Genomic DNA, 12309 nt, shown 5'->3' with positions numbered 1-12309 from the left:
CCTGTGTGTTGACAATTAGCCCCAGTTAATATGATTGCCACTTGATGTCCTGATGGGCCACTCTGTATGGCTGCCAAACGAGCTAGCGCAATGCGGCACTAAAATGAATGCTCCATAATAGTATCCAGCCCGAAGAGGAACTCTGATTCTCTCATTAGTTTGGAGACCTTCCTTAAATTAGCCATTAAAAAATATGATTATAAAGTGAGGTGAAATAAAAACAAATGCAGTAATTTTAATTTGGCATAGCAAGTGGATTAATGAAGTAAATAATCATTAAAATAAATTACTTTTTATATATAATGTATAATATTTTGTAATAAAACATATTGCATTATTTGTACATAATTGTAATCTTTCTTTAAATCATCAATTGATATAGATTATTTAATTTATTACTCATTTACTTTTCATGTTCCTTATTCTGACAAAACATATTTATATTAATGCAACAATTGAAAAAAAATATAGCATTCAAATGATTTAATTTTTGCATTTAATACAATATATAATTCTTATTGTAGCATAACATACATATTTATAACCTGTTGAAGTATATACATCGATATATTTTTCCTATTTAGGTCTTAAACAAATTGACTATACAGAAAAATACTTTTAATTTGTTATCAAGTGAATTTCAAACTACTTTAACAAGACATTTATTGAATCCACAACATTTAATGTAATGCTTAATATATAATTCTTTGTGTAATTGAGTATTATTTAAACTTTGTTGAGAATACCTTTAAATCTTTTACGAATCTTTTTTCATACAAAATATAATTAATTAAATTTATTATATGTATTTAAAAGTGGCTTTTTGAATTTATTTAGTTAGCAATTGCGATGCTTAATTGCGCGTTTAAATATTCTATTAATTAGAATTATTTAAAGCTACACCAGTTTCACGTTGATTATTTGCAGGTGTGCAGCTGTCCAAACTGTTAATTTTGCAGTTGAAATTGAATTGCAATAAATTATTATGCAGTTTATCAAATGAATGTGCTATTTAGATATTTATTAATAGGATGTTGCTATTATCCAAATTTAAATTGGCAATAATCGGACAGCAATAAATATAGAATGGCCAATTATTTGTGAATGTGGATCGATTTATGCACCTCTTAATATATAGTAGAGTACTAGTTAATAAATTATTGGAGTGTGTGTATGTGTGTGAAGAGCATTTCAATTTCGTTGTGCCTTGAAACCCATCATCAGTTTATGGGCCATGTATCATAGTAGACCCATTTCTGCCATGCGGTCTACATAGCGCAGAATCTAATGTCAGCTTAGCGCGCAATTTGTTGCTGTTGACAGCTGTGAGATATTGTTGTAGTTGCTGTTGTTGTTGCTGCTGCATTCAGGCCAAAAGGATGCCATCAAGAAGGGCAGCAAACCCATTGCAAAAGCAGAAGCAGCAGCAAAAGCAGAAGGCAATGTCCCAGTCACAGGCATTTGCCATTTGCCATTGTCCTGCCTTGTCCTGTTTGGTTCTCAGTTCTCAGTTCTCGCTGTCCCTAGTTGCTGTGAGTGTCAGTCACAAATGCTAACGACATTTTGTTATTTACTTATTGCATTCATTTAGTCGAGCCGTATTCTCTCTCTTTCTGCCCCTCTCTCTCTCTATCTCTCTTCTTCTGACTGTGACACTTTGGACCACATTTCCTCATTTGCGAAAAAAGCGAAACTCGCTCTCATCTTGGTCTCATCTCTTTGCTATTTTTAATCTGCCGCCTTTTGTATTGCACTTAACTTACGTTGCAGTCTCTTCGCTGTCTCAGTCTCAGTCGCAGTCGCAGTCTCAATCTCCCTTTCCCTATTTCTCTTTGGAGAACTGAGAGTAAGTGCATTGTAACTCCTGCTCAGCTCATAGACCAGAATTTCACATGAACAATGGGCCTCAAATAATGGGGCAAATTGAATTTGAATTGGTTGCTTGCCTTGGCTGTGTTGGCTGCTTTGGTATTCTATGCACTCGGTGTCTTGTGTCCTCGCCTCTCCACATCTTGAGCTCAATAACGTGCTCATTGTCATGGAATTCAGTGTGAAAACAATGCCCAGGCCCAAGTTGTAGGAGTCCTGCAGCAGGATGGGTGCCCAGTGCCTGCTGCCTAGGTCTATTGTGCGTGCTCTGTAAATATTATTCTTCTTAAAAAATGTAGAAGTAGCGTTGGTTTCTCGGAGGAGATACAAGATAGTCTCGCACTCGCATTCGCACAGTTGTGTAGTATGAAAAAATTAAAAAGGTTATGACAAGCACACCATTTGTCGAAAAATACTATAAGGCCAAAGCAAAAGTGAAACGAAGATAAATGGGAAAAAATGTTGAGAACCCACTGAGTGCACAATGCGATGAATGAGAAAATGGAATGAAGAGAAGAATGGAGAAGAGAGGACAGCTTGGCCAACTGGCTATAAAAATCAATTGAAGTCGAGTAGAAAATCAGAAGCGTATTATTTTTCTGGTTTTGTTGTGCCTCAGTTCGCATTGTTGCTGTTGCTGCTCCTTGTTGTGGCAAATGACAAAGGAGCAATTATATTGAGAGAACTGGAAGGGAACTCAGAACAAGACAAGACAAGAGGATGCAATGAAAGTGCTGACAAATCAAGCGAATTATAATGAAATTCAAACAAATTGTGATTATCAATTTGGCCAAGGTACAAAAGCTAGTTTAAAGACGTGTCCTTTCAATTGCCAAACCAAAAAGGTGAAAAGACATTTACAATGAACAGGAATAAATTGCACTGAACATGTAGAAGACAATTCAAGGGAGTGAGTGGAAATCATCAATTGAGTTTGCGACAGCTGAAAGTGCCTTAAATTACACTTCAATTGAAGTTCGTTAGAAAACTAATTAAATTATAAGATTCTAATGAATATTGAGTTTATTTAAAAATTAATTAAGTCATAGCAATTAATCTTAATTGAAAATTGTATTAAAATATTTTTCATTCATTAGTTAAAATTCCTTTTAATTCTCTGCATTTTTATCATTCTCAGTATAGTTGCAAAAAATGATTCTTTTGAGCGGATTAAAAGATTTACTGCGTGCTTTTTTGTGAGCAATTTGCAGTTGAAAGTAGAACAAAGAGAATTGAAGGAACATTCCAAGAGGATTCGCATTCAACACGTTAGTCCTAATAGTAATCTTCAAAGAGTTGTGGCTTCTAAGCCAAACCACATAATCCCATTTAAAACTAGGTAAATCCAACTTTTACATGAACTAGATCCCAACCCATAAAATAATGCAATCGCTGCCTTAGCATATGCAACTTTGTCTGCTAACTCGGACCTTGACATAGACAACACAGAGACACAGCATGGGATTCATTGAGCCAAATGATAATCCTTTTTCGGCAATCCCAATCCCAGTTGCAATCCCAGTTGCAGTTGCAGAACCTGTGCAACTCTGTGCAGCTGTTGTTATTGTTGCCACAAACTGCTGGCAATGGATAAATCCACTGATCCACTTTGCGTACAGTAGCAGCCGCCTTTATGTTTTGACAAAATGTTTTTGTTGAGTGCCCATTGACTTTGCCTACACACATGTGTGTGTGTGTGTGTCGCCCTCCTCGCTTCGTTTTTCCATGCAGGTTGAACACAACCCGCATTCGCACTCACATTCATATTCAGATTCGTATTCGTATTCGGATTCCTGTTTTACCTGAGCCCTTTCGATGTTGACAATTTCCGTTTTGTCGTTTGGCTTGGACACTAAAACCCACACACATATTTTAATTTTCAAAACAATTCACGAACGAACAAGAGACAACAAAAAAAGTAAACGTAAAAATAAAAGAGAGAAGATAAGCATAAAAATGGTGTAGGAAGTCCAAGTAGAGTCCAATACGCAGTCGTAGCGTACTATAAGCGGATTATGTTTTTCGTCTATTGCCGAGGAAATGGAAACTGAAACTAGCAAATTTTATGAATATGAAAAGCCGCTTTGGCCGGCAGAACTAACTAACTTCAAACAAAAACATCACAGAAACAAATAAAAAGGAGTAAGGGTATGTTATTAGAGCTCAGTCCAAAAGCTTACATGTCGCAATACCCTAGCAACCAGCGTATAATATGGGTATTTCGGCTAGAGAAATGAGATGAAATGAAAATCTTTTGTTTTTTGTATTATCGATTATATTTTCAGCAAAATATTCATACAACTCTTTAATGATATTGTTATATCTCAATTTTTATTTAATAATGTATTCTTAGAAATATATTTATTATTTCTTAAATTAATTTTTCTCAAAATAGTCAACTGTTTACTATATTACTTTCATTTTTACTTATTTACTTAGTAATTTAGTCATTGCTCAAATCTTTTGAAAAACATTCCTTAAATGCGGCTCTATTTATTATTTTCGTTATAGAACATTTGAGCTTTTCAACCAAATAAAAATGTCTTGTTCTTTATATTATTTTTTGTAGAACTCTTTTAACTCATTTACTCAATTCTATTCATAAAATGTTTTACCAAACTTAATTTTTTAGTTATTATATTTTTTCATTTATTTATGTTAATATACAAAAATAATAATATTATTATTAATGTTTCATTTTTTTTAAATTTATATGATTATATCCTACACCTTATATATAATTTCTTTTCATTTCTCAATTTTTTTATAAAATAAATACCTTTAAAATTTCTACGATTAATAATGATCTCTTTCTTAACCGCTTTTCGACAGGTGTAGTTAACTTGCATTTAATTTGATTTTTTATGATTAATCATGGCATATCATAAGCATAATTGCTTTGCTGTGTAACCTGTAAAAATAAAAGCATAACTTCTGAAAAGAGAAAAGTGTATAGACTGCCAGAGGAAGAGAAATGCGAGAGCTTCCACTTATATTGTATTGAATGTAATGCGCTGCGCAGCTCTGTTAATTAGTTTTGGGTTGTGCAATTTGTCACAGTGTCGCATGTGGATGATGCTCGAAGTGTCTTAAAGTCTTAGCCCGGGAGACGACAGAGACTTTAAGTTTTGGCGCCCATAAATATGCCATAAAACTATTTGGTCGCTCAACTAGATAAAGGGGGCGGACAGCAAGTGTGGCACAAAGAAGCCAAAACAAACCCAAAAACCAACCACCATCATACGAGAGACAAGAGACAAGCGGGTCTTGCGGGAGTTGTGTGAGAGACTTCAGAGACTTACGCGACTACTGTGTACCATAACAAAGTTAATAATAATAAAGCAAGGGGGGTCAGAGTCCCGCCCTTCAGCCAGACAGAGATTCAGAGAATCGAGAGTCGTCTACGTCGTCAGTGATGCCGCCAAATACGATTACAATTTGTTACACTTACACAGCACAAAATGTCAGTCCATCCCCCAAATTCGAAGACGCCAAAGAGTCGCCAGTTGTTCGCCTCTTGTGTTTTGTCTTGTGGTTATACAAATTTTTGTCCGGGAATCTCAACTGTGGAATCTCTGGCAACATCAACATCAGCATCAACCTGACCAGAGAAATGCCCAGCCCAAAACGGGGGGCATAAATCAGGCAGTCAGTCAGCCTTCTGTTGTCTCAAAATCGATTGGGTGAAAGGGAAAGTGCCCAAGGGGATGGTTCAGTCTAATCAAAATCAATGCAAAGGGGAATGAGTAAACTACTTGGCACACGCTGCCTCTTTCTCTTTCCTCGCCATCTGTAACGATCAGCCGACATCAATTAATTTATCAAAGTCAGTGGAAGACAAGACCTTCGGGAATTAAACGACAAACGTCGATCTATTCATGAGTTATTAATAAACATCCAGCTCAACGCTCACGATCGTCTTGGGTTCCATATAGCTTTGTATTCATCCTCTCTCTTTCTTTATATTTCCGGAAGTGTTGCAGTTGCTCTCGACATTTCTTTTTTCGTGTTGGCAAAAGGTATAGAGACATTTGACTTTTATTAATTACAACTAGATTTTTATTTATAACAACAAATTGTTCACATTTATCAAATTGCCTTAGAACATAGTGCATCTATGTAATTATCAAGTTTTGATTGTGCTTCTATTTTGTCGCTGCTTTGTATTTCCCCTTAGATCGTTTCTGTTTTTCGGTTTCTTTTCTTTTAAAACTCTCCGCTATATCTGAGCTTCTGCCAGCCGGAGCGTTGTCTTCTCATTTCTCTATAGCTATTGGGCAGGCCATAGAAAAAGTATATGGAGAGACCTATAATAATTGCAAAGTGTGTATACCTTGAGAATTAATTCAACTGACTCGATTTAAACTACTTTATAATACTTGAGGCATCATGCAATACGTGCAATTGGGAGCAACTTGTAATATCATTCTTATAAATCGTTCGAAAATTTATTCAATTGACTCGATGATCATTCTAAAAAATCGTATCAGAATTACTTCACATACTTTATAATACTTAAAGCATCATGCAACACATGCGATTAGGGGAAATTTGTAATAACTTGCAACTGAATTAACAACATTAATTTAATGTTAATCTGTAAATAAGGCAGAAAAATTGTTTACATATGTAGTTGTTGAGTTTAGTATTTGAAAATGTTTGGGAAATTAACTTGGTTAATGCAATATTATTTTAAAATATTTTGCCTGTTATTCTTAGCTTTCTATCACATATATGTCTTAAATATAATACGTAACTTGGTTATCAATTCATAAATATGTTTAAACAATGTTAATATTAGCGAGGAATTCAATTCAATCTGATTGCAGCTAATTCGTTGATGTAACTTCTCAGTATTTGGGAAATATTTTATCAATACACGTATTAATACTTCAACAGAAAAGTTTAACAAAAACTGTTTAGTTCTCTCTTTAAGCCTTATTGACTGTTCCATTGGCATATAGACATAAATCTTCATTAGCTTCTTTCCTACTTTTACTGCCACTCATCAGGTTTCGCGCTGCACTTGCACATCGCTGTAATTGGCTTTGGTGGGACTGTTGCAAAATTTTCGAAATATTTTCGCAAATTCGAGAAATGCAATGCAATTGAATTTTACGCATTTCCCCAATGCTGCTGCTGCTGCTGCTGCTGCCTCCCAATGTTGCACTTATCATCTACTATTGCTTCCATTTAACTAGCTAACAGCTAACACAACTACAACTACAAATACAGCTTCAACTACAACTACAACTACAGTTATAGAGCAACAACTACTTAACATTAGATTACATTAGTAGAGTCTATGTGTGTGTGTGTGTGTGTGTGTAGTCTAGTTTTACAGTATGCTACAAAATTGCAGCCTCTTTGGGCTCATTCAATTGCTATTTCCTCGATGTACGTCGATTGCGGCCGTCGGCGCAATGCCGCATCCGCTCCGGCTCCAGCTCCTGCTCCCGATCCCGGACGTTGCTGCAGGCGATGCGAGGGACCTCGTTGCAATATGGCCTCCAATTTCGCTTTGAATAGCACCGGCTCAGGCTCTGCTTCTGCCGTTGCCGTTGCCGTTGCAATTGCCGACTCCGGTTCGGATGTGGCTGTGGATGCAGTGGCAAGGGATGCGGGGAGAGTTGTGTCTGCAGATACTACCTTCATGTTCTTGGCATCATCGGCGGCGGCGGCAAGCTCTCGGCTTAAACTAGGTCGCTGTTTGTGCAAACTAATGCTGTTTATGGTCTTGTACAAAACCGGATCGAATTTCGGTGGGCGCGGTATATGGCTGCCAGCTTCAGGCGCTGCGGCAGTTGCTGCTGCCTTATCACCATTAGCATTACCGTTACCATCAGCTGTGCCATGTTCCGTCTCCTCATCGCTGTCTGATTTCAGCTCTCGTATGGCCTTCAGCAACAGCAGCCGGACATCAGTTTCACTTTTCGATTGCTTCAGTTGCGGCCTTGTCGGTTTCTCCTTGGGCTTGATTATATCCAGACTCCGCTCAACTGGCTGCGGCTCTTCGCTTCGCCTTGCCACGTGTGTGGCTGGATGCATAATGAGGTGACTCAATCGATTCTTAAACTTTTCCGAATGCAAAGGATCTTCCACAGCTGAGCTAAGCGAGGCCTGTGAAGCTGTTGAGACTGCAGAAGGAACACGCTTCAATTGAGGACGAAGTAGAGTTGGAGTCGCCTCTTCAACTATCGCTTCAGCTTCTTCAGCTTGCTGCTCTTTGCTACGCTTTGCTGCCTGCAGCTGCTCGTAGAAGGCAACGCTGTCGAACATCTCGTCCAGCATTTGCTTGGCAGCCATCTGGCATTCATGCAGTCGATCCACCTCCTCCAGCGAATGTTGACTAATGTCATCGTCATCGCTGCTGCTGTTGTGCACCGTGGCCACAATTGTTGTCTCAATCACGCTGGGCAACAGCTCTGAATCAATGCTGAAATTGCGATAGAAAATCTGTTGCTCCTCCAGCTGCTGTTGTTGCGTATCCTCCGCCTCGAGCACATCATCCAACATGGCTATCACCGAGTGCTCATCCTCACGCAATTCACCATCATTCAGTGGCAAAGTTGTGCGCGAATGTTCGCTCTTTGTATCCTCCACATAGAAGATTTTGCCATTCGCATGCTTGCGCTCTTTCAGCTCATCACAGACCTCACTCAGATTCTGTATCTGATCCAAGCTATTGGAATTCCTAGCGAGCTGGGTTTCAGTTGTTAATGTGCTCAGTTTGGAGCTGATGCCATTGCCATTCAAATGCGTTAATGTCGGCAGCTCTTTGGGCTGTTTCAATGCCTTGTAGAAGGCAATGCGTTCGGGATTACGTTTATGGGGGTTTCGTATGTCATAGAGACACCAGCATGCAATAAATACGGGTATGCCTAAGGTTGGTTAGTAGTTTAGTTCAACATGCATTAGTCAACAGCTACAACTAGCTAAGGAAAAGTGAACATGCAAGACTCACCCACAAGCATCCATATACCGAAACGTATCCAAGTCCAGCTGTCCAGCTGAAGCATTAGATAAATGTTAATAAAGATACTTATAGCAGGCACCACAGGCACAAAGGGCACTCGGAATAGGCGACTCCTGGGCTCTCTTGGCTGCAGACAGGTGAGTAGAAGCACAACGAGAATGAGCACTATCAGAAGTATGAGCAAAGTCAAAGCCCAAGCTTGACCAGAACTAATCGCTGGATAGCTTTGCATTAGCAGCACTCCCAGGCCCAAGGAAAGCAGACCTGTAAAGGAAAGAGACTTATTAGTAAGTGATATAGCAGAGAGAAATGTTTTTCTACACACAGAAAATTATAGTTAGCACGCTCACAATTCTCGAAGATATTGCATTGGGTTCCGGGATGCGATGCACATTGAAAAGTTGTGTGCACAATGAGCTCCAAGTGAAGCGTTCGCTGCGCGATGTCAATGAAGTAGTCTCCGAGATGCCTTGATGCGTGTGTTCCTCTGACTCTGTGTACTCCATGTAGCGTAGAATAGTAATAGAAATGGCCACCACACTGTATGCCAACAAGGTGCCAATCGACAGTAGACTCACCAGCTGGGCAAGATCAAATAATCCCGCAATAAGTGCTGTAAAAAGAGCAGCCACAATGGAGCCTGTTACAGGCACCTGAAAGCGTGGACTGATCTTGCCCAGAAAGCGAAAGAGCAGACCATCTTGAGCCATGGAATACATGACTCTGGGCAGTGGAAACAAGGCGCCAAACAAGCTGGCCAGCAATCCAACCAGGCCACCAATGGTTACAATCCACATGGCCACGGGCCAACCCACATACTCGAAGGCATAAGGAAGTGGAGCATTCACATCCTGGTAGTAATAAGGCAACATCAATGTTAGCACTGTAGAGACGCCAAAGTAGCAGAGGAAAATGATGAGCAGCGAAAGCAGAATGGAGCGTGGAATGTTCTTGCGAGGCTCACGCACTTCCTCCCCTGTTGTGGCTATGCAATCGAAGCCCACAAAGCCAAAGAAGCAAGTGGCTGCTCCTTGGAGTGTGCCCTCAAAGCCGAAGGGAAAGAAGCCGCCATTGCCGACATTGGTGGAATTTATTGTAGCTGCATCCACAGTCCAGTTGCTGAAGTCGGCTGTGCAGAAAAGAGGGTTTTTATTAATAAAGAATTTAATGATTATTAATTTAATATGATTATTAGACTTACCTTTTATGGCGCCTGCAATGATGACAAAGCCCAGTATGAAAATGTTGACACAGGTGACAAAGTTGTTAGCCATCGCAGAAGTTTCCACACCAAAAGCCAGAGCAACTAGGGAAGGGAAAATTGATTGATGTATTAATTTGACAAATCATTATAAACTTAGTTGCAAATGGGCAATAAATAGTTAAAGACTTTTTGTGAATATCAAATTAGGAAACATAATTTTGTCAAAACAAATTGAAATTTCTTAATAAAAAAAAACTTTAGATAATTTTTCATATTTGAATGGTGAAATGTCTTTTTTGTAATTTTAAATACTTTCATTTGTTAAAATTGCATTTTCTATTATCCTAATAAAGAGCCTAAGTTTCCAAATTAGAATAATAAGAACTAACTGCTACATTTTAATATAAATATCGAAGCTAATTGTGTCTTCAAAAGCGAAATTCAATATTAGAGCCAAAACCTTACAACTTACCGCCAAAAACGACGACCAAACCGAAGGCGAGAAAGTCAAAGTAGCTGCCCATGAAGCTAACATTCATGGGAGCGACCTCTGCAAAGGTCTCCTTCAGCGTGTCGTTGAGCAGCGTGTCCAAATAAAGGCTAATGCCACGACAGACGCTGGCGGTGCCAATGACATACTCCAGTATCAGATTCCAGCCAATGACAAAGGCAACAAACTCCCCAATGCACACATAACTGTAGACATAGGCAGATCCCGCTTTGGGCACTCGAGCACCGAACTCGGCATAGCAAATACCTGTCAACAGATGCAATTGCAACCATAAATCGATGAAGAGGCAAACTGTTGTTTTTGTTGTTGTTGTTGTTGTTGTACTCACCTGCTAGTAGAGAGGCAAGTGCGGCAATGGCAAATGAAATGATGACCGATGGTCCGGCCTGTTCCTTGGCTATTTGACCGGCGAGGACATAAACACCGGCGCCCAACGTGGAGCCAACGCCAAGTGCTGTGAGATCCCAGAGGCCCAGGACACGATTGAGCTTTGTCTCGCCCTCGGTGCCATCGGCAGTGAGATGTTTGCGACGCGTTAGCACCTTCCACGCCGAATACTGATGCACCATTCTCAGAGATATCTGCTGTTGGTGGGACAAAAAAATACATCAATGAAGGTTCATTAAACTTTGAGTGTTGCGTTTTTGTGATTAGTGTCTAGCTCAAAAAAAAAGTGCCATCAATCTTTCAACTAAGCTTTGGGTTCATTCATCGCTGCAAGTGCATAGAAGAAGCTCCTCTCAACACTCAGCTGTAGCTGCCAAGATCATGCACATTTAATATATTATATATTATGTTATATACTCGTTGTCCCAGTCGCTTATCTATAAAACTGTCACAATAGCATTCACATCTGGCGACAACTCCTGATTCAATCCGGTACAAATTATTGTGCTCAATTTGCAATCGATGGCAAGTCGAGGCTAAGTCAATAGTATATATTGTAGTCAGTAAATAGTCAGTTTTCCGTATAACAAAGACACACCGGAAAATTTATATTTCTAAATATAGCAAAAGATTTCTTGGATGACTTCTTGCTCTATTTGTAGTAATCTAACGTAATTTGTTTAGTTAATTCAATAAATTAATTATGTTCAAGTTGAGCTAGCTTAATTTGTCTAGATGAAATACGACTAACCCTTTTTCTGTTTTCAGTTTTCAGTTTTTTAATTTCGCTGGGCTTGGTCCTCTTATCCAATGAGTAAGCAAGCGAACTGATAAGAATAGATGCCTAACTATTAGCTGCCTCTGTCTTCTTTATTTACATTTCAGTGTCTGCTTCTTTCCTTTATATGAATATTTGTTGCTTTTTTATTCGCGTTCATTATAAAGATAATTAACTGGGTCTAGGCAAAACCAGTAAGAGGTGAGGCAGCCATTGTCAGTGTCGAATGAAGAGTTATGTTTGATTTATATAATATCGTGTTTTATGCTCTTGTTTATATGCGTATTTAATTAGTTGACTTACCAACTTTGAAACAGTTGCCGACTGCACTGCAGTTGCTGCAAACTCTGGCCAAATATTTGCTTGGAATAAATGACGAAGAGAGCGTTTTGTCTACTCACTGCTGTTGACTGCGAATATGTGAATGGTGAAGATGAATATGAATTCAATTGAATTGAAATTCGCTGTCCGATGACAACAACTGACAGACTTCGCGCTCTGAATGCGTCTGAGTTACAGTCGTGTAGTATTCGAATTGTTCTTTAAGATAAGAAGACAATGTTCCAAACAGCGGGAGAGTGCGA

The 12309-nt window shown here is 38.9% G+C and overlaps 1 protein-coding gene across 2 annotated transcripts; it reads right to left on the bottom strand.

Moving 5' to 3' along the window:
• Positions 1-5886: 5886 nt before the first annotated feature.
• On the bottom strand, positions 5887-12309 carry LOC132791612 (cationic amino acid transporter 2). Of its 2 annotated transcripts, none has more exons than XM_060800614.1 (7): positions 12029-12252; positions 10889-11144; positions 10522-10806; positions 10047-10151; positions 9171-9974; positions 8834-9109; positions 5887-6176 (listed from the first exon to the last, which is right to left on the bottom strand). In XM_060800614.1, exons 2-7 carry the CDS (start codon positions 11127-11129, stop codon positions 6076-6078), a joined length of 1812 nt encoding a protein of 603 aa, XP_060656597.1. In that variant the 5' UTR covers positions 11130-11144; positions 12029-12252; the 3' UTR covers positions 5887-6075. The 2 variants fall into 2 exon arrangements, with proteins under 2 accessions (XP_060656597.1, XP_060656596.1); XM_060800613.1 differs by lacking the exon at positions 5887-6176 and adding an exon at positions 6776-8750 and having other exon boundaries at positions 12029-12309.

The sequence above is a fragment of the Drosophila nasuta genome, chromosome 3, assembly GCF_023558535.2.
Source record: "Drosophila nasuta strain 15112-1781.00 chromosome 3, ASM2355853v1, whole genome shotgun sequence".
Classification (NCBI taxonomy): domain Eukaryota; kingdom Metazoa; phylum Arthropoda; class Insecta; order Diptera; family Drosophilidae; genus Drosophila; species Drosophila nasuta.
This window is presented reverse-complemented; position numbering and strand designations above follow the sequence as displayed.

Coding starts and splice junctions, on each gene's coding strand:
- LOC132791612 (XM_060800613.1), bottom strand. CDS start 11,129: ATGGTGCATCAGTATTCGGCGTGGAAGGTGCTAACGCGTCGCAAACAT. Junction 10,152..10,521: donor TTTGGTCGTCGTTTTTGGCG/GTAAGTTGTAAG, acceptor TCCCTTCCCTAG/TTGCTCTGGCTTTTGGTGTG. Junction 8,751..8,833: donor CGGTATATGGATGCTTGTGG/GTGAGTCTTGCA, acceptor AACCAACCTTAG/GCATACCCGTATTTATTGCA.